The 19,186-nt window shown below is 37.7% G+C and overlaps 1 protein-coding gene and 1 pseudogene across 1 annotated transcript in view; one reads left to right on the forward strand and one right to left on the reverse strand.

Moving 5' to 3' along the window:
* Positions 1-9,801: 9,801 nt before the first annotated feature.
* On the forward strand, positions 9,802-12,795 carry LOC132174090 (respiratory burst oxidase homolog protein A-like; annotated as a pseudogene).
* Positions 12,796-16,333: 3,538 nt separating this feature from the next.
* LOC132174091 (protein neprosin-like) overlaps positions 16,334-19,186 on the reverse strand; it is a 3,560-nt gene continuing 707 nt past the window's right edge. The window contains exons 2-8 of the mRNA XM_059585797.1: positions 18,286-18,323; positions 17,986-18,072; positions 17,689-17,871; positions 17,246-17,407; positions 17,090-17,143; positions 16,853-16,999; positions 16,334-16,723 (exon numbers count right to left, since the gene is read on the reverse strand). Coding sequence (XP_059441780.1) covers positions 16,334-16,723; positions 16,853-16,999; positions 17,090-17,143; positions 17,246-17,407; positions 17,689-17,871; positions 17,986-18,072; positions 18,286-18,323 — 1,061 coding nt within the window. The remainder of the gene's footprint in view (positions 16,724-16,852; positions 17,000-17,089; positions 17,144-17,245; positions 17,408-17,688; positions 17,872-17,985; positions 18,073-18,285; positions 18,324-19,186) is intronic.

Consider the following 19,186-nt stretch of genomic DNA (forward strand, 5'->3'; position numbering starts at 1 on the left):
GACAGTGGTGAGGCTCTGAACTGGGAGGACTCAACTGATCATCACAGCGTATGCCATCCAATCATCGTCCTGGAGCGCATTGATCTAGAAGCCCCTTTCTCCCTTCAGGTTCATTTGATGGAGGCGCCCATCGAGGAAACACTCAATCATCTGGCAACAGCTGGGAGTGCAGTCGAGCAACCATGGGAAGACAGGGAATGCACTCAGTTCGGCTCGCCCCGTACCCAGGTCTGGAATGAATCTGCTCTCCGGTCATGCAGGTTCGCGTAGAACTCGCGAACTATCCCGATCGCAACTGGCCAGTGATCCTTCATCATCAGAAACCATCCCTGGGGGTCGAGTGCATCCCGCACTCTCGGGGTATGGTTGCCCACGTCGAGCACATTCATTCCCCTCTCAAAAATGATGTTGCGGCCACAATACAGAGAGTTATATCAACGCTCTGCCTTGGCTACCCTAAAAGTAACACGGTCGTAGATAAACTGGGTGTCGTCCCTATCCGTGCCGTAGCTATCCTCGAAACCGTGGGCCAAAGACTCGTCTGACATGCCCTCCTCCTCCGCCCCCTCCATCTCGAAGTCGGAGTCGAAGTGGGGATCAGTTCGGGTAGGAGGAAGACGAAGCTGCAGCATTTGCCTTTGTCTATGCCATCGTCCTGCATTGGATCAAAAACAATCACTACCAATTCTATGTGCAACCTTAATAATTCATCTAACTACAAAAGTGGTAGCCTAATCCTAGAAACTGAAATCCCCCCTAAAGTGTCAAGAAAATGCAAGAAAGCATAAAAAAACATTGAGATGTTTGAATCTTATAGAAAGCTTAGCGGAGTTGTGAAGAGGTTGGCTTTTAAAATTCAGTTCAGTTGCTTCATAATAGAGTTTTGAGCATAACATGTAGGCTTCAGATGTCAGGTCAAGCTTCAATTTCAAGATAGTTCAAAGGGGCTAACAAGAACACCCATTAAGAGGAAAGGTAAAAAATATCAGGCTATCAGGGGTATTTTAGTCACTTTAGATCCGGGAAGAGGTGCCGAACCCAATTGGGTGAGGGTGACGGCTTAAGGCATTTGGTGCCGTCGTAAGGTGGTCCAATTCAATGGCGACCCTACCATGCGAGGGTACAGAGGTAAGAAGAATTTGAGGCTTAAGGGTTTTTTTGTAATTTTGCATTTAAAGGTTAGCACCAAAATGAATGGTGCTGCCTTTTGCATAGTCCAATACAACGGTTACCTCAAGATGTGAGGATATCGGTGTGAGTGGGTAATCAAAGAAATTAGGGTTTAGGTCTTAAGGATATTTTGGTAATTTTTTGAATTCGGAAAAAATACCGAAATTCGTTTGGATTGAGGTTGATAGCTCAAGATGTTTGGTATTGTTCCAAGGGCAAGCCCTCACAGTGGCGACCTCAAGGTGCGGGGTTACCACGGTATGAGAGTTAGGGCTATGGGCATTTTGGTCATTTTAGGGTTTGGATAATATGCCAAAATTCAATTGGCTAGGTTCACAGGTTAGGCTTTCAATTAGGGATATTAAGGTGCAATTCGATAATCAAATCGACCCCTTAATAGAAATTAGGGCAGAAATCCTAATTCAAGGCTGAGGGGTATTTTGGTTATTTTTGGATTTGGACAAAAATGCAAAATTAGATAGGTCAAAAATATAGGTCGGGACTTTGATTAAGGGTTTTAGGCTTCAATTGGTCATGGGCCCAAGTGGGACTACATAAAACAAAAATTTCGGATTTTAGGGAAAAACCCCAAATTCAAAAGCTCAGATTTTAGGTATGCCAAAATTGGCTAAAGGGGTTAGTGGGTTTAGTAAGATTTAGGGCAAAAACCTCCAAATCCGAACATGTGGTGTTTAAGGAAGGAAAATGAATTCTAACACAACCACAACTATCCTAACACAACAAGTAAACATCTAGATGCTCAATCCTAACCCAAAATCAAAGGAAAGATGAAAATCCCAAATCAAACTCTCAAACCCTAGAAATGGAAATTTCAAATTAAAAACGGTTGAAGTCGCATACCTTTGTTAAAATGATGAAATGGAACTTTGATTCTTGGGGAGATACGGCCGAAAATAACTTTTGAAGCGTTTGTTTTGAGAGAAAACAAGAGAAAATGAGAATGAATAGGGTTTAAAGAGTACTCGGCCATTTTTAAAGAGGAGTTGCGTGGGACTCTAGATGAGGACTTAAGTGTGAGCGTTCTTCACCTTCACACGGGCGCTCGGCCCAAGGCCAAAGTTCTTTTTTTTTTGAAACCAGTAATTCAAAGGCAAGGTATTTTCTCAAAGCAATTGGGGGTATCAAAACAAGGCTAGCTGGGATTGAAATTGACATAAAAATCAATTTTGTGAAATTCGAGGTACAAGTGAAATTCATTTTCTTTTCGAAATTCATTTTGGAAACACATGAGCATCTAATACAAAATGTACTACTAAGTATAGCGCGTAACCTAGCTAACTCCCTTGCAACCTGTTTACTCAAAAGCTACCCAACCTGTCTGTTATATAGAATCAAGTCTATATAGTAAGCCCATGGCTATTATACTGTAGGTACCGGTATACCATGTCATACAATGCATCTTATCAACCAGTTATTAAAGCAGTTACCATGTTGTACAAAAAGTAGACATGCTTATATCATACGCATGCTCAGTCAACTGACATATCACACATTTTTAAGGAAAGTATTCGTAAATATTTACTTACCTCGTGTGCTCGCTCAAGTCCTCCGAAATCACGAATCCCTGCTATAACAAAACACGACTCATCATTATAAGCAGTACTATAGAATTCTACGAGGTTCCATCTAACAAAAAGGGCCGCTAAAACCTTCGTACCACATGTTTGGAACTAAGGGGCATGTGCCTTGCTCTTTGGGTGAGCGCTTGCTCCCTAGGGCGAGCGTCCGGCCAAAAGCTCCCAAAATGTGTTTTAGGCTTCTATCTAAATCTATGGGTTGGTACTTCTTTTTCTAGGCCTTAAATAGACACATCTAAGCACAAAACATACTATCATGCAACTTTAAAGGAAACAAGGGTGGGTTGAAATGGTTTTTGGTAAGAAAATGGGTACAAGTGTTGGCCAAGGTATACTTTTAAAATGTGTAACACCAAGAAAGTAATTGTAGTGACCCAAATAATTAATTAAGCTTAGGTAGCTTAGTTAGGGGGTTAATTTGGGCTTTGGGTCACTAAGGACACTAGAAGGGTAATTTGGACTTTTGGACTGGACCGGACGTACGCTAGGGTTAGCGGACGTACACTTCTATTTGTAGTACGGATGTACGCGGGGGACCACCGTACGTACGCTCTGCAAATAGTAAACAGATGTACGCATGCCAAAATATTCGTATTTTAGCCCTTAACCTATATTTGTTAATTCCTTAGTCTTGATTAATTTATGCCATTTTATTTCTTTTATGTGCTTTCTTTGTTTTTGTAGGCTTTTGGAAGAAAATAAAGTAATTTTGGAAGTTTTGGGCTTAAAGAGCTATTTTGGGAAAAGCTGGAGGCTCTGGTAGTGCGATCGATCGTAGTGGAGCTGCAATCGAGCGCACTATAGGTGAGGACCAAGACGAGCGCAAGGCGTGTGCTCGTACGCAGAAGAACCAGCACAGATGATCGAACGCAATCCTGCGATCGATCACACATGGGCTGTGACCGAGTGCACCCGTGCGTAAGGAGCAAGCCAGCCGCTAGCCTTTTTATGGAAAATGTTTATTTTAGGGTTTTGAAGTTTTGTGCGAACTAGGGTTCAAACCCTACATTTTTTAGGGTTTCTAGAGTATTCCTAAGGCCTATAAATAGACCCTTAAACCTTTAGAATAGACACAAAATTTCCAAGGAGAAGAATTGGAGCTCTTCATGTTCAAGTTTCGAGTTTATTCTTTTCCTTTCTATTTTTTTTTTTATGAAAAATGTTTAACATCAAACTCATGTTTAACTAATTTACTTAGCAGGGCTAGATTGAAGCCCTAATTATGTTTATTTAATATTTCAATATTAGCGCTTTTGTGATGATCATGTTGTGATATTTAACTTGATTAATTCTTGTTTTCATGAATTCCTCATATGTGTTTGCCTGATCAACATATGCATGTGGTATGGACTAGTTAATTAAATCAATTTGGATGACCTAGTCCTGGGTTTAATAAAAGTAACAAAAGAAATCCACACCGGATTCTTGGGTTAATCAACATAGAAAACCGGGAGTATACACCCATGCCCTATGTTTCATGTGTTTGTCGATTTTCATAGATTAATGTTTACTTAAAGAACAACTTAGTATACACCCATGCTAAATCCTTTAAGAAATGAAAGAGTTAGAGTATACACTCATGTCTAACTCGTTACTTAAGGAAATCTATAGTTTAAGGAGTATACACTCATGCTCTTAGGTTAACAAACATTAGATATGCATAACATGATCAAAGCATTGGCATATTGTTATATTATATAAGCATGATTAGTGGTGGATATCAAAGCCCTACCTTTTTATTATTATCAACTCAAAATCAATCTTTGTTTTGTTCTACTTACGGAATTTATTTTAAGCAAAATTTAGCAATCCTCGTGGGAATGGTCTCGTACTTGCACCATATACTACAATATTGATCTTGTACACTTGCGAGTAAACGTACACTTATTTGCCTATTAGTTTAGGTAGATATTTGCACAACATAATGCTCTTAAGCCTAGCTCATTTTTATGTCGTTATGCTGCTTAAACATTGTCTTAGTTGTTGTTTGAGTTGTTAGCTTAGCTTTACCTAGATTATGCTTTAAATCTTGTTTAGAATAGCATTGTTTTGACTTAGCATGATTTAGTTTACTTGAAGACATTGTTTTGAGTTAGGAGACCTTAGAAAGCCCTTTGATAGCCTTAGAATTTGGTTATGGAGAATAGGAGGACAAGTGGACAAAATGAGGTTCTCCCTGAAAACCTCGAAGCGGATGTACGATCTCGCGGCCGGACGTACTGCCCGAAGTATCACAAAGGACATACGGTCCCGAGCCCGAACGTAGGGTCTGAAGTATCACAGAGGATGTACAATCCCGAGCCCGAACATATGGTCTGGAGTGTGACATGGGACTTTATTTTAACTAGCCGTCCAATAGCTCCTAAACTCTTGTTTTAGAGTTGTTTGATAGAAATAGGATTAATAGAAGGTTCTCCACAGATTTGGGGAACCCGGATCATTTGGAAGACTCGGAGACGTTATACAACCTAGGTGACTTTTAACTCACATAATGCTCATTGTTATTTTTCATGCACTGCACGAGTATTTTGTGTACCAAAGACATGCATATTTGCAACTCTCATGATTTATACCTCCTGCACATGAACTCTAGGATTTTTGAAAAAAACGTTGTACTGAATATGTTAAGAGAGTGAGACTTATAAAAACATGCATGTAAAATACAGACAAAATAATTTGCATCGTATGACATGGTACACCGGTACGTGCAGTATAATGGCCATGGGCTTAGTATACATGTTAGCTTTATGGTCAAATGTATGAGTGTTATGTGGGCTTTGGATCCAATGGTTTTTTGACCTGGTGTAGCCATTCTCAAATGACTAGGTTACTACAGGACGGACATCATTAGCGGTGTGGGCCACCCGAGGTCAGACTCGGTCGTACCGCTAGTGTTATGTTCAGTAGCGTACAATGGCTGAGGCACCGGCATTGTATTACAGGTCTTTCGGGACAGCAACAACCCTGCTAAGAAGAAGTAATATCTCGAGTAGACTATACTGTTGAACTATGACTGTCACTCTATATCATATGCATGTATCATATATCTATATCACATTCTTGATAAAAATTGTCATATGAAACTGTCTCTTGCCTTATGAAAATGGAGTTCATTACTAAACTGGCATGGACATTATTTGCGTTAATATTCACTAAGTCTTAGACTTACCCCCTTTTTATTTATGTTTTCCCCATCATTACAAATATCTACGCGGTTTAGCTATCCTAGATGAGGATGTCGTCGGAGTTGACTTGGGTGATAGCACATGACCTGATTCGGGTCATTTTTTAGGACATGGACCCGATTTGGTTGAAGTCTATGTGGAAGGATGGAGGAACTGCCCGTGATGATATGATCGAGATTTTAATCTCGCTAGCCCTACTTAAGCTTAGATCTAGGATTTAATCTGTTGATCTTTTGTTGGAAGAATGTCATGGTATTATGTTATGGATCGTAATCCTATTTGATGACGGTCTGATGACCGGTACCTTTGATGGTTATCTTTATATTATGAGGTTTTTATATTTACTTTGGTGCATATTGTGTGTATATTAAATTTACTACTCTCTATTTTCTATAGTTTTAGTAAAGTCTTCCGCTGAGATTTTCTCGTTTCGACGAGAAAGGTTGAAATCCCTGAGTCTTGTCCCGTGAAGGATAGGGCTGGGAGACGAACCATGACGTCAATTATTAGTTAATTGATTTGCCCATCGGGGTCGTTACAGCAATAATAACAAACATGAAGAACAAGAAATAAGCTAGAAATTACCTTGAGGATGGCAAGACCTCACTAAGGCTTCTTCCTTCTCTCTCAAAGATCACTCCTCACTCTAGGGTTAAGATTTCTGCTGTTAAGGAAGGTTAAGGGTCAAAGACATGGCTTATATAGGGGCTTGAGGCTTGCCTTGGTTTGAAAAAGTTGAGAATATGTTAAAATTGCTTTTCAGAGGTAGCAATGACCATTTGTGTACTATTGAGCGAGCGGTCGGGTACAATTTACACAATAGGTAAAAATGTTCAGGCATACATTTGGGCTTTGCCCAAAGGTTTGAAGATTGTTAAGCGAGCACTCGTGTGGTCCCTGGGCGAGTGCTCGCACCTAGGCCAAGAGCCAGTGCTCGCGTGGTCCCCTAGCAAGTGCTTAGCCAATGAGATGGTTTTTGGGTTTTTGCTTCTAAAAGTCTCCAGGGGTTTGGGGTATTTGAAAAAGGTTTAGGTCTCTTGGTTTAAGGCTTTGTTTTAAGGAAACATTAATCGGTTAAGTAAGAAATCTTTAACCTTTTAAAATAAGTGTTTTGTCGGGTATTACAATTATAATATAAAAAATTAGCATGGTTATTTAATATTGTTAGTGTGATATCTATAATATTTCAATACAAATCAAACGTATATAAGTTTGCACATTAAAATATATATATATAGAGAGAGAGAGAGAGAGAGAAAAATAAACAATTCTTTTTAATGAAAATTTGTTCCTATAGGTATACATGGTTTAGGACCTGTTTGGGATTGCGTTTAAGGGCTTCGGTACGTTCAACACCTTAAAAGCTCATTTGAAAAAACAAAAAAAAAAAAAAAAAAAAACTCGTTTCGTTAAAAAAATTTGAAAGTTCTTTGGAATGTCAAAAAACCTAAAAAGGGCCAAAACGAACATTTGACAAAAGCTTAAAAATGAAGCTTTTACACACACACACACACACAAAAAAAAAAAAAAAAACGTTTTTCTACTTAAAAGTTCAATTTCTTAAACGCAATCTCAAACCGGCCTTTAAAATGAAAAGTATAAAGAAAAAACAAAAGCCTTTTAAATAAATGGGCTAGTTATTTAAATAAATGGGCTAGTTGGGAAGGGATCTTTTGGAGGATTGGAGATGGCCGCTCAGTGTCAATTTGGGGAGATAAGTGGCTTCCTCGTCCGACAACTTACTCCATTCAGGCACCATGTAGAATTCTGTCCGAGGAAGCGAAGGTGGCTGAATTGTTAGATACAAATCCTACTCAATGGAAGAAGGCCTTGATTCAGGATATCTTTGGTGAGGTGGAGGCAGAAATTATTTGCAATATACCTATTAGCAGCTACCAACTACCGGATAAAATGATTTGGTACTCCACAAACTCCGGGGAATTTTCTGTAAAAAGTGCGTACCATATTGAGAAGGAGCGCCAAGATAGAAAGAATGGAGAGGGTTCTAACCAAGGAAGAGGAAAGGAGGTCTGGAAGACTCTTTGGAGTTTGAAGGTCCCGAATTCATCAAAAGTATTTTTTTGGAGAGCTTGCAAAAATATCCTCCCCACTAAGGATAATCTCCAACGAAGAGGTGTTCTTGAGGAAGAATTATGTTTCTTATGCTGTCAAGAGAGGGAAACAGCCCACCACATTCTATGGGCCTGCCCATCGGCACAAGACGTATGGGGATCTAGTATCAAGAAGCTTCAAAAATGTAGTCTACATTGCAGTACTATTCTGGACCTGTTTGAAGCAATATCACAACGTTTTGAAGAGGAAGTCCTGAATATTTTTGTTCTTATGTCTAAGGAGATTTGGCAACGTCGAAATTCTGTATTGCATGGGGGGGAGTTTACTCATCCAACTGTTGTTGCAAATCTGGCCAGGGACCGACTTTTACAATTCTCTCAGGCAAACACTCTTGTGACAAATTGCGGAGACGTGGGGTCTGTAGAAACGAAGTCAAAATGGCAGGCTCCACCCCTAGGTTTCTTCAAAGCCAATTGGGATATTGCACTCTCAACCGTCAATAATTGCATGGGAATTGGCGTGATTGTACGGGATGAAAGAGGCCACGTTCTAGCAGCAAAAAATAAGACGATCCATGCAATCCATGAACCTGTCACGGGGGAAGCCCTTGCAGCTCTACACGCAGCAGAATTCTGTCGGGAGTTAGGCTTTTTCAAGATTCTGCTTGAGGGAGATTCGATGTCGGTAGTCAAGGCCATTGGGGAGACAAACCAAAACTGGTTAAAGTATGGGCAAATTGTGGAAGACACCAAGATGGTTTTGAGATCCCTCCGACATTGGAAGATAGGCCATGTCAAGCGCGACGCAAACGAAGCGGCTCATGTATTGGCAAAGGAGGCAGTTCGGACGGCCACAGACAATATTTGGATTGAGGAAATTCTAGCTTGTATTTCCAATATTGTTCATTCAGAGCTTAATGCTCTTTTTTCTTAGAGCTAAGGCTCTTGTATTCTTGTTCAACTATGAATAAAGAGTATTACCACTTTTTTCAAAAAAATGGGTCAGTTGGCCGATTTTTTCTTTTTCTTTTTATTTATTTATTTTTTTTTTATCAATATGACCGATTATGAGTAATTAATGTAGTATGTTTTTATATTTTAAATGTTGTCTAAAGGTATACAGTACTATAGTTTAGGAGAGTAGTAAATTCCAAATATATATATATATATATATATATATATATATCGTGCATTAAACTTCTCTAAAGTATATATTCAGTACTGCATTAATGAAACATTTTTCTTTCTTTTTCCCTAAAATGAGCCGGTCTTGGTAGAATATGAATTTATATTGGTTAGTTAGAGGAACCCATAGTTTTTTTTTTAATCAAATAAGGAAAGGGTTACGGGATTAAAACGCCAAAAAAGGGGTGGACTCCCCCACATTACATCCAAAATGAAAATTACAGTGCAACAAGCAATAGGAAATGGGTCATATAAATTAAATACAATCAATTAATCAAGTTAAAGTTCAATTTAAAATAATAATATCTCAATAGAGATAACTTTATCTTATTATTATTCAACCCAACCTACATTAATTGATGAGAACAATGTAGAAAAAAAAAAAAAAAAAAAAAAAAAAATCCTGGCATGGCCAACCAGGACCCCCATAAGTGAAGGTATGCCCGGTCGTATTTGGATCCTGGCCATCAATCCAATCTACAATACCGTAACAATTTGGACCATAATCAAAGAAATTACCATCAATTTGTTTCTGAGCTCAACATTAATTTGGTAATCCACGTTCACTTTTCTTTATGTAAACTAACTGCGATGCTCCGTGCAGACCATCATATCGCTGCAGCTATTGTTATTGGCATCATTCTCCATGCTGGAAGCCACCTTACCTGTGATTTTCCTAGGCTTGCCAACTTTCGAAGGAAGAATATCAGACAATACTTACAAAGCGCGACTTCGGGAAACATAAACCCAGCTACAGGAGTCAGATCAACGGGATAGAAGCGGAGACGGGAATTGCAATGCTGGTGTTGATGGCGCTTGCATTTACACATGCAACAAGATGGTTCAGACGGAGCCTCATCAAGCTGCCCAAGCCCTTTGATAGGTGCACTGGTTTCAATTCCTTCTGGTATTCGCACCACCTATTCGTTGCGGTTTATATCTTGTTCATTGTACATGGCACATTCCTGTATATGGCGCACAAGTGGTACCTGAAGACGGTATATATATATATGTCTTTTCAAGGGATATTTAGTATATCAATATTAGCTTAGCTGACACATTGAATTCATGCATGCATGCAGACATGGATGTATCTTGCAGTTCCTGTTTTAATATATGCTGGAGAAAGGGCCTTGAGGTTCTTTCGGTCTGCGTCCCATCTTGTTCGTCTTCTGGAGGTGAGAATAATTTTTACTAACCACAATTCACTCACCTTGAACTAGTGCATGTGCAATATGTATACTCTCTCTAGGTTGTTTTCTCATCTTAATTAATTGATCATGATTGCTCTCTTTAATTTTTTATTTATTCACTTTTAACTTGAATTGTAAATTGTTTAGGTTGCCATATATCCGGGAAACGTTCTGATGTTGAAGATGTCTAAGCCACCCCGGTTTAAATACAAGAGCGGGCAATACTTGTTAATCCAATGCCCCACTCTTTCGAGATTTCAGTGGTAATTAAAATCTTGGGGCACTAGAATTTATCTTCATCCTTTATATATATATGGTAATATGGCATGATGATGATTTTATGTATCACATGCAGGCATCCATATTCCATTACATCTGCTCCCGGAGATGACTACCTGAGTGTTCACATTAGGCAGCTAGGTGATTGGACACAAGAGCTTATATATGCGGGTATTCTCTCAAGCCATTCCTATGGCCGGAAATAGTACTGGGATTCGCAGGGTTGACGAAACAACCCAGGAAGGGTACATTTTTGTTCTAGTGCTTTCTAATGGAAATTCCCTACATAATCTCATTAATTAGAATTAGTGATACATTATTAATATGTGAATAAATTCCTCTGTGGAGATAACAGTTGGCCGAAGCTCTTAATCGACGGACCTTATGGTGCCCCAGCACAAGACTACCGGAAGTATGATGTCTTGCTACTTGTTGGTATGGGGATTGGAGCAACACCTTTTATCAGTATTCTCAAAGATTTGCTCAACAACATTATCAAAATGGAGGAGGCAGCAGTAAGTAACTTGTTTTATATTGCAATCAACTTTTAATTTAAACTGTAAAATACTTAATTAATTACATTTATGACATCAGGATTCAATCTCGAATGTCAGTGCTTACTTCTACTGGGTAACGAGGGAGCAAGGCTCCTTTGATTGGTTTAAAGGGGTCATTGATGAAGTTGATGATCTTGATCAAAAGGTAAAAGCGAATGTTCTCTGGCATCATTTTTTTTCTTTTTTGTTGAAATTTCAGTACTAATTGTCAATAATCAGGGTGTCATTGAGATGCACAACTACCTGACTAGTGTGTATGAGGAAGGAGACGCCCGATTGGCCCTCATTAGCATGCTGCAAGCACTCAACCATGCTAAAAATGGCGTGGACATTGTTTCAGGCACTAGGGTACATACTTAAAACTCTTTGATAATTTACTACTTATTAATTTCGGGGATATCTTCCGTTCGGTCGTAAATGGCCAAATTTACGCCCACCAACCAGAAGATGACAACTAAGCATGTTTTAACTTACAAAATGCACTTACCCACACCAGAATATACCACCCCCTTCTCTTAAAATGAAACCATTGTTACAAAATTTCTCCCAAAAACCCACCGGCTCTCTTACCCCACCGGCTACCCCTGCCCACCGCTACCCCCTGCCCACCGGCTGCCCATTGCCCACCGCCCAGCAGGCCGTTCCCACCGCCCCCGCCCAGCACGCCATTCCCCAGACCAGCAGGCCGTTCCCCTGCACCCACGCCCAGGTCGATCCAACGTCCAGCCGCGCGGCTGCCCACCGCCCAGCAGCCCACTGTTGGAAGTCGAAATAGCCTGAAATCGCTTGACGTTGGATCGACCTGGGCGTGGGTGCAGGAGGTGGCGGCGTCTCTGTTGGGGAGGGGGCAGCGTGAAACCAAGCTTCTCGGTGAAGTTTGGTGTTTGGGTCTTTTTGTTTGTTTTTTTTTTTAGCAGAAGCTATGTGGGTTATTATCCTGTAAAACCAAGCTTATTTTGTATGTTGAAGTAATATGAGGTGGCGGCATTTGAGTGGAAGGCAGAAAACATGAGTTTTTTGCCTTGACCGTATAGCAGCAGCACTCATTAATTTCATAGTAAATGTAGAATTTAAATTTTTAATTAATATTTTAACACTATCCTCAGGTGGACTATTTTAATTGAAATTGGAGATCAAACTCAAAACTTTGACTCTAATACTATATTAAGTCGTCATTTATTCTAAAAGTTTAAAATAATAAGAAATTGTGAATATAACAATTTATGTTTCCTATATTATATCATCAGGTTCGAACGCATTTTGGAAGGCCTAAATGGAAGAAAGTTTTCTCCATGATGTGTTCCAAGCACATTGGTGCAAGAATTGGTGAGAAAAAATGTCCATGAGCCCATAAAATTAAAAGAAAAAAAGAATATTGGCTGATTCAGATATATCTTCCAATGCTAATTAACACTTTTGTGGTTTTGGTGAATTGGATCAATTCAGGGGTATTCTACTGTGGGGCACCGGTTTTGGCTAAAGAACTCAACAAGCTCTGCAATGAGTTCAATCAAAAAGGCCCAGCCAAGTTTGAATTCCACAAGGAGCATTTCTAGAAAGACTCCATCTGGTGCGTGATAGCTGTTGAAAATCAGATATGGTTTGCCTTCCCCGAATGTAACCAATATTGCAAATTGATCCAAATAGAAACCACCAATCATGTCTCCTTTGGACCTTCATTCCCAGCTACTTTCTCTGCTTCTGTTTCAGCAACAATCTCAAACATAAACAACTGTATATTGCCAATATACTTTAACCATATATATGAGGATATGATCAACACCAAAAATGCCATGGAAGTCAATTCAACAATTTTTTTTTTTTAATTTAATTTAATTTTATTGATAGATAAAGTCAAATTCAACAATATAACAAGAGTGGAGAATCTGCAACAAGAAAGACATACCTCAAGCAATGCACTTGTGTACTCATAGAATGCCTATGTGGCCCCTTCAGTCTTAACAGCGACTTGCATGGATAATCAAAATGATAGACCATTCACTGATGGAGAAAACCCTAACCCTAACCATATCCTCATCTACAAGCTGGAGGGACAAGATCAAGCATTATGGTTCTGACATAAACGGAAACACAGAGAGATCACAGAATATTACCTGAGGTCAAGATAATCATTCTTGCTTATAAATATAGAACATTTTTTTTTAAAAAAAAAGGATAATATTAAACAATGAAGTATGTGTTCTAAGTAACCTATCATATTAAATAATTCAGTCAATTAATATTGGATATCTTGGCAAATGCAAATATGGCCCATGGGAATAAGATTTACTAATTAATCCACCTAATAAACTAATATTTTCGTGAACACAAATTTCGTCTATAGAGAAATATTATTCTTCACACCACAATCATACATTCATACTAATACTATACTCACATGACATATATGGGTTAGTAGCCCTTGTTAAAAAAAATAATAATAATAAAATTCAACAACTATTAGCTCATGTTATATCAAAATAATATGACTATGGTGTAAAGTATAACATTAATACTCTTCATTATCCGAGGCATATGTGGACTATACGCTATATCTTTTCTAGGATTCGAGTTTTGAGCGTTGAGACATGCGAGACATAAAATAATTATGCATCATCACATAAGTAATGCTTTAAATAAGACTTATACCTTATTTTTATTCCACTAAGGGTGATGTGACTTTTAAAATTACCATTTAATCAAAATTTAATAATAATTAATTACAAATCTAATTGTAATTTTAAAAGCTATATCACCTTAGGAGATAAAAGGAAAATACTCGAAAAATTAAGATGTATTCTTAAATAAAATAAAACTTTAGCCTAGCAAATACCCCCACCAAAAGAAATGATAATAGGACATGGGAAAAAGTGCTTTTGAAAGGACGTCACAAGGGAGGAAAATGATTGGCAAGGTGAATATTATGAGAATTTCAACTTCAGGTCTTTTCTCGGTTAGTAGTGCTTACCATATGGCAAAAGAGAAAGAAAATAGTTTCCAGGCTAAATGTTCGTCAAGGGTGGGAGATAGTAGCTTGTGGAAAGAAATTTGGAAGCTAAATATACATAATTCGGGCAAGAATTTTATGTGGAGGGCTTGTCATAACCTTTTACCCACAAAAGAAAATTTGGTGAGGCAGAAAATAATTCAAGATATTTTGTGTCCTATATGTGGTAGAGAAGGAAACTATAGTACATATTATATGGACTTGTCCATCGGCCATGGACGTGTGGGGGGTTAGCTTGAGAATTTTTCAGAAAAAATCTATTATGGGAGAGAACTTTCTGCATCTGGCTGAAGGTATATTTATAGAGGAGGAATTTATTGATTTTGTTGGCACAACGCGTAAGATTTGGTTCCGTCGAAATGCTTTCATTCATGAGGAAACATCCTAATGATCTGGTGCGGGCTGCCACTTCAAGTATTGAAGAGTTTCATCCTGTGCAGCATGTGGAAGAAGCCTCAAGGCTGAAGCTGAAGCCTCGAGGAAGAAGCCTCGAGGCTCAAGTATTGGGATAGATGTTCGAGATGATGAAGGGAACGTGTGTGCAGCAAGAAGTTTCACTAGGAGGGGTTGTTAGGATCCCACACCAGCTGAAGCTGTGGCAATTTTTTATGGAGTATCACTGTGTCAAGCTTTGGGTGCTCAAAACATTTATCTTGAAAGTGATTCACAAGTGGTCGTCATTGATGCTTTGGTCTCAACTGACCCTTTAGTGAGTAGTTTTGGGCATATTGCGGATGATACGATGGTTGTGCTTAATTCTTTTTCATAATGGAAGTGTGGGCGTGTGGGTAGAGATGCAAATAAGGCTGCCCATTGTTTATCAAAGGAGGCAACAAATTAATTATGTCATGGATAGAACTTGGTGGGATGACACCTTATGTTGTATTGCTGATATTGTAAGACTCGAGCAACTTGCTCGGTCTTGATTTTAACGTTTAATGAGAAGTTTTTGAGTTTTTATTAAAAAAAAAAAAACAAAAACAAAAACAAAAAAGTACATAAATGCAAAATTCTGTATTAAAGGATTATCACATAGGAGAATTGAGAAAATGAGAGCAAAATGATGGACCAAGCTATGCATCGGTGTACCCTTTAATAAATGTAGTGGTGCCCCGGCCCTTTCCCAACAAATACAACTCTGAAAACCCTTTTAATGGTTGTATTTGTTTTTTTAATGAACAGATCACATTTTCCATAAGAACCTATCACTATGCATGTCTAAACATACACTTTCTTGAATATTGGGCTTCCACTGGATTAGTTTATTAGTGTGGCCCATTAGTGGATTGCTAGCACTAGAGAATCAAGTCATCAATATTGTTGGGAATAAAATTACACTACAAGCCCATCAAATTTTGGGCTTTAGGGCCAATAACAGGCCCACATAGTTATTAATTAAATAGTTCAAGTGGGAAACTATTAGAATAATCTGGTCACAAAGTTATACTCAAAGTCTACATTGGAGTTGGAGCCCAAGTCCAACTACATCTCTCAATCCCAATTCAACTCAAATAAAAAGGACTAGTCAAAGTCTACCTCAACTATTCAACCTAAAAATAGGTCATACACAGGGTACAAAAAGATCTTGAAATATCATTTTATACTATGAAATTCTCTGAGAATTAAATTGTTCTAACAACCGCCGTATGTGGGAACGATTATTCGTTCTCGATAAATCAATCACGCGGGAGTTCACATGATAGCGAATCTTATAGATCTATGATCATAGATCTATTTACAGACACCAAATCGGGTTTTGCCCCCTTTGGGGGTGTCAGATAAGTCTCTCTATTCATGCATGTTTGTTATTGTGGGGTTTAATGATTTATTGATGAAACATAAGATATTATCTTATGACTTCCTTGTGAAATTTTTAATGAACTTGATGAAAATTTCGTGAACCACCAATTTGACAAGGAAAGATTGAAAAGTTGGAATACGAGTTTTTCATCTTTTTAAATAATTTTTTCTCTTGACCTGGAAATTTCAATTTAAAAGAATAATATCTCAATAGATATAACTTCATCTTATTATTATTCAACCCAACCTACATTAATTGATGAGAACAATGCAGAGAAAAAAAAAAATCAATCTTGACATGGCCCACCAGGACCCCCATAGGTGAAGGCATACCCAGTCGTATTTGGATCTTGGCCATCAGACCACATTACAACACCGTAACAATTTGGACCATAATCGAAGAAATGACCAGCAATTTTGTCTGTGAGCTCAACAATTTGGTAATCCGCGTTCATAAATTGAACAAATGTAAAAGTACCCGCTTCATCGGCTTTGATGTCAGGAATATTACCATTCCCCATTGGTACTGGAGTTTGTATATTAGAAGGGGAAAATGTTGCTCCACCATATCGAAGATAAGATGCTCCAGTAGCTAAATGAGTGAATATCTCCTTCGGCCAGTATCCATATTTGTAATCATCATCATCCATCAACCACCAATTTCCGGTTTCTTGATCCTACCAAAACCAGAGACCAAGAAATTAATACTACTTCAATCAATTTTGGACATTAATTTATAAGCTTGTTACTACTTTGTACAAAAATAAATAAATAAATAAAATTAAAAATTAAAAATTAAAAATTACCTGAATAATGGTCATTTTAAAACCGTATTGCGGTCCATCAAAGACAGAAATATTAGCAAAATATCCACCAAGGTGATATTCATTATGTACTTGTACAAAACCTGGACATTCTGTATTGTAACAACCAGTTTTTTGAAACCCATCTGCCTGTTGATATCATGTTCAAATGGATTCAATTAAGAGTATCTTTCATAGGATCACACAAGGTATTGGAACAAAAAATCGATCTATTCTTACAGTCCAATATGCAGTAAGTCGTGTGCGATTGTCACCATATAATTTAGGATGCACCTATACATATATAAATAACAATATATCATAAGGTGTAAATGAGAAGAAGATATATATATATATATATATATATATATATATATGAAATGATTGTTGACTTACTGCCCATCCAACTTCTATGCTGTTTGTTTCAGCGTCAGGTCCATGTCGAACCCATATTTGAGCTTTACTGTATTGGCCCACTTCCACACGTGGATTATTAATCGTGATTACTGCTTTTGCTCCATGGTAAGTTGCATCCTCAGTTGTTTCAATACCTACAGACTATGTCAAGAAATTAATATTAATGTCATTATCATTTGAATATAATTAATTTATGCATTGGATACATATCATATATCATGAAGCACTCAAGAAAATAATGAAATTTTATTGAATATGATAATCTACAGTGGCATGCATATAATTAATGAACTTTTATTGAATATTATAGATAAAACCATGACTTAAATTAAAGCATCCTGGCCTCTTCTCCTTTGGAGGATTTTTAACGTACATGCATATCATAAAACTCAAGATAAGTATACATATATGTAGAAACTTACATATTCACCAGGAAGTTTTGTTGCAAATGTGTGAAGGCTTCCACCATGAGATTTTGAGAAAGACTTCAAACCAGTTTTAGGTCTTCGTATCGGTACCATTCCTTGTGGGCAACGGAAACCCACAAGTTGGCTTTTTAAGAAATCTTCATTTGTCTTCCTTCTTGTTGAGAAACTTGGGTTCATCTGCATAATTTTGTAAATTATGATCAATTTTGTAGAGGAGACCCCCTCCCCACCCCACCCCAAAAAAAAAAAAAAAAAAGGAATGTTGAAAGAATATGATTTGTAATTAATTACCTGAATTTTGTGATTCTTAAGCAGATGATGATCAAATGCGGGCTGCTTATACATATCCACACAATCGACCTCACCAACATCACCTGACTGCACATCAAAACAGCAAAGATCTAATAATAGTTTTCTTATTAATCACACACTACAGCATCAATCATACAAGTTAAAGTTTCTATGTTTTGTACTATGGAATTGAATGTTTCTCAACTGTTTTTTTTTTTTTTTTTCCATCTTCTTCTTCACTTTTTGCCATTCGAGCAAAAGGATATTGGCATCGTGTGTTTTTCATAGATATTTGAATACCTGTGGCTCATCGAACATGCTAATTCTTCCTCCATCCACTACACAACAGATAAAAGTAACACCAAGAATTACTAACACAAACAAACCCATAAAACTTGTTAAGCCAATTGTCTCACAGATGATCGATATCGATCGAAAGCCATAGTGAGGTATATATATATATAATAAAAAAATAAAAATAAAAACTAAACGATAATAAGGAAAGATAATAATTAGAATATGAATCACACTCATTACAGATTTCACTAATGAACTCAGCCATTTTCATGTACAATTCAAAATCAATTCAAAGGAGCAAAGAATTAAATACATGTCTCCAAATATGCAATTGGTTTTTATGGAAAGACATAAATTTCTTCCAAACCAGTATGAAGGAAATATCCCCCAACCCATTTAAAATAATGTCAAGTGTCATGGACTCCATCCATTGAATGACTCCATCTAATGGCATGGAGAAACTCTTATATGGCAAATTTATTTAAATACTTTTGAAATGCCAAATATATATATATATATATATCCTAATTCCTAATCGTTTTTATTCAAAATGAAATCTACACTACAAAAAAAAGGGCATTTTCTGACGTGCCTACAGTACCTGCTTTGTTGCCACGTCAGAAAATTTCTGACGTGCAAATTTTAAAACGTCATAAATTTTTTTCTGACGTGTAAATAGTGACACATCAGAATTTTTTAACGTGTCTGTTCAGACACGTCAGAAAATTCTGACGTTTTAGATGTTGGAGCGTCAGAAAAAATGTTACAAATTTGGGAAATTAAAAAATGATATAATTTCTAACATGGCGAGATTTGCCACGTCAGAAAATTCTGACGTGGTGGTGTACCACGTCAGAGAATTTCTGACGTGGCGACATACCACGTCAGAAGAGTTCTGACGTGG

This window comes from Corylus avellana, chromosome ca3 (genome assembly GCF_901000735.1).
Source record: "Corylus avellana chromosome ca3, CavTom2PMs-1.0".
NCBI lineage: Eukaryota > Viridiplantae > Streptophyta > Magnoliopsida > Fagales > Betulaceae > Corylus > Corylus avellana.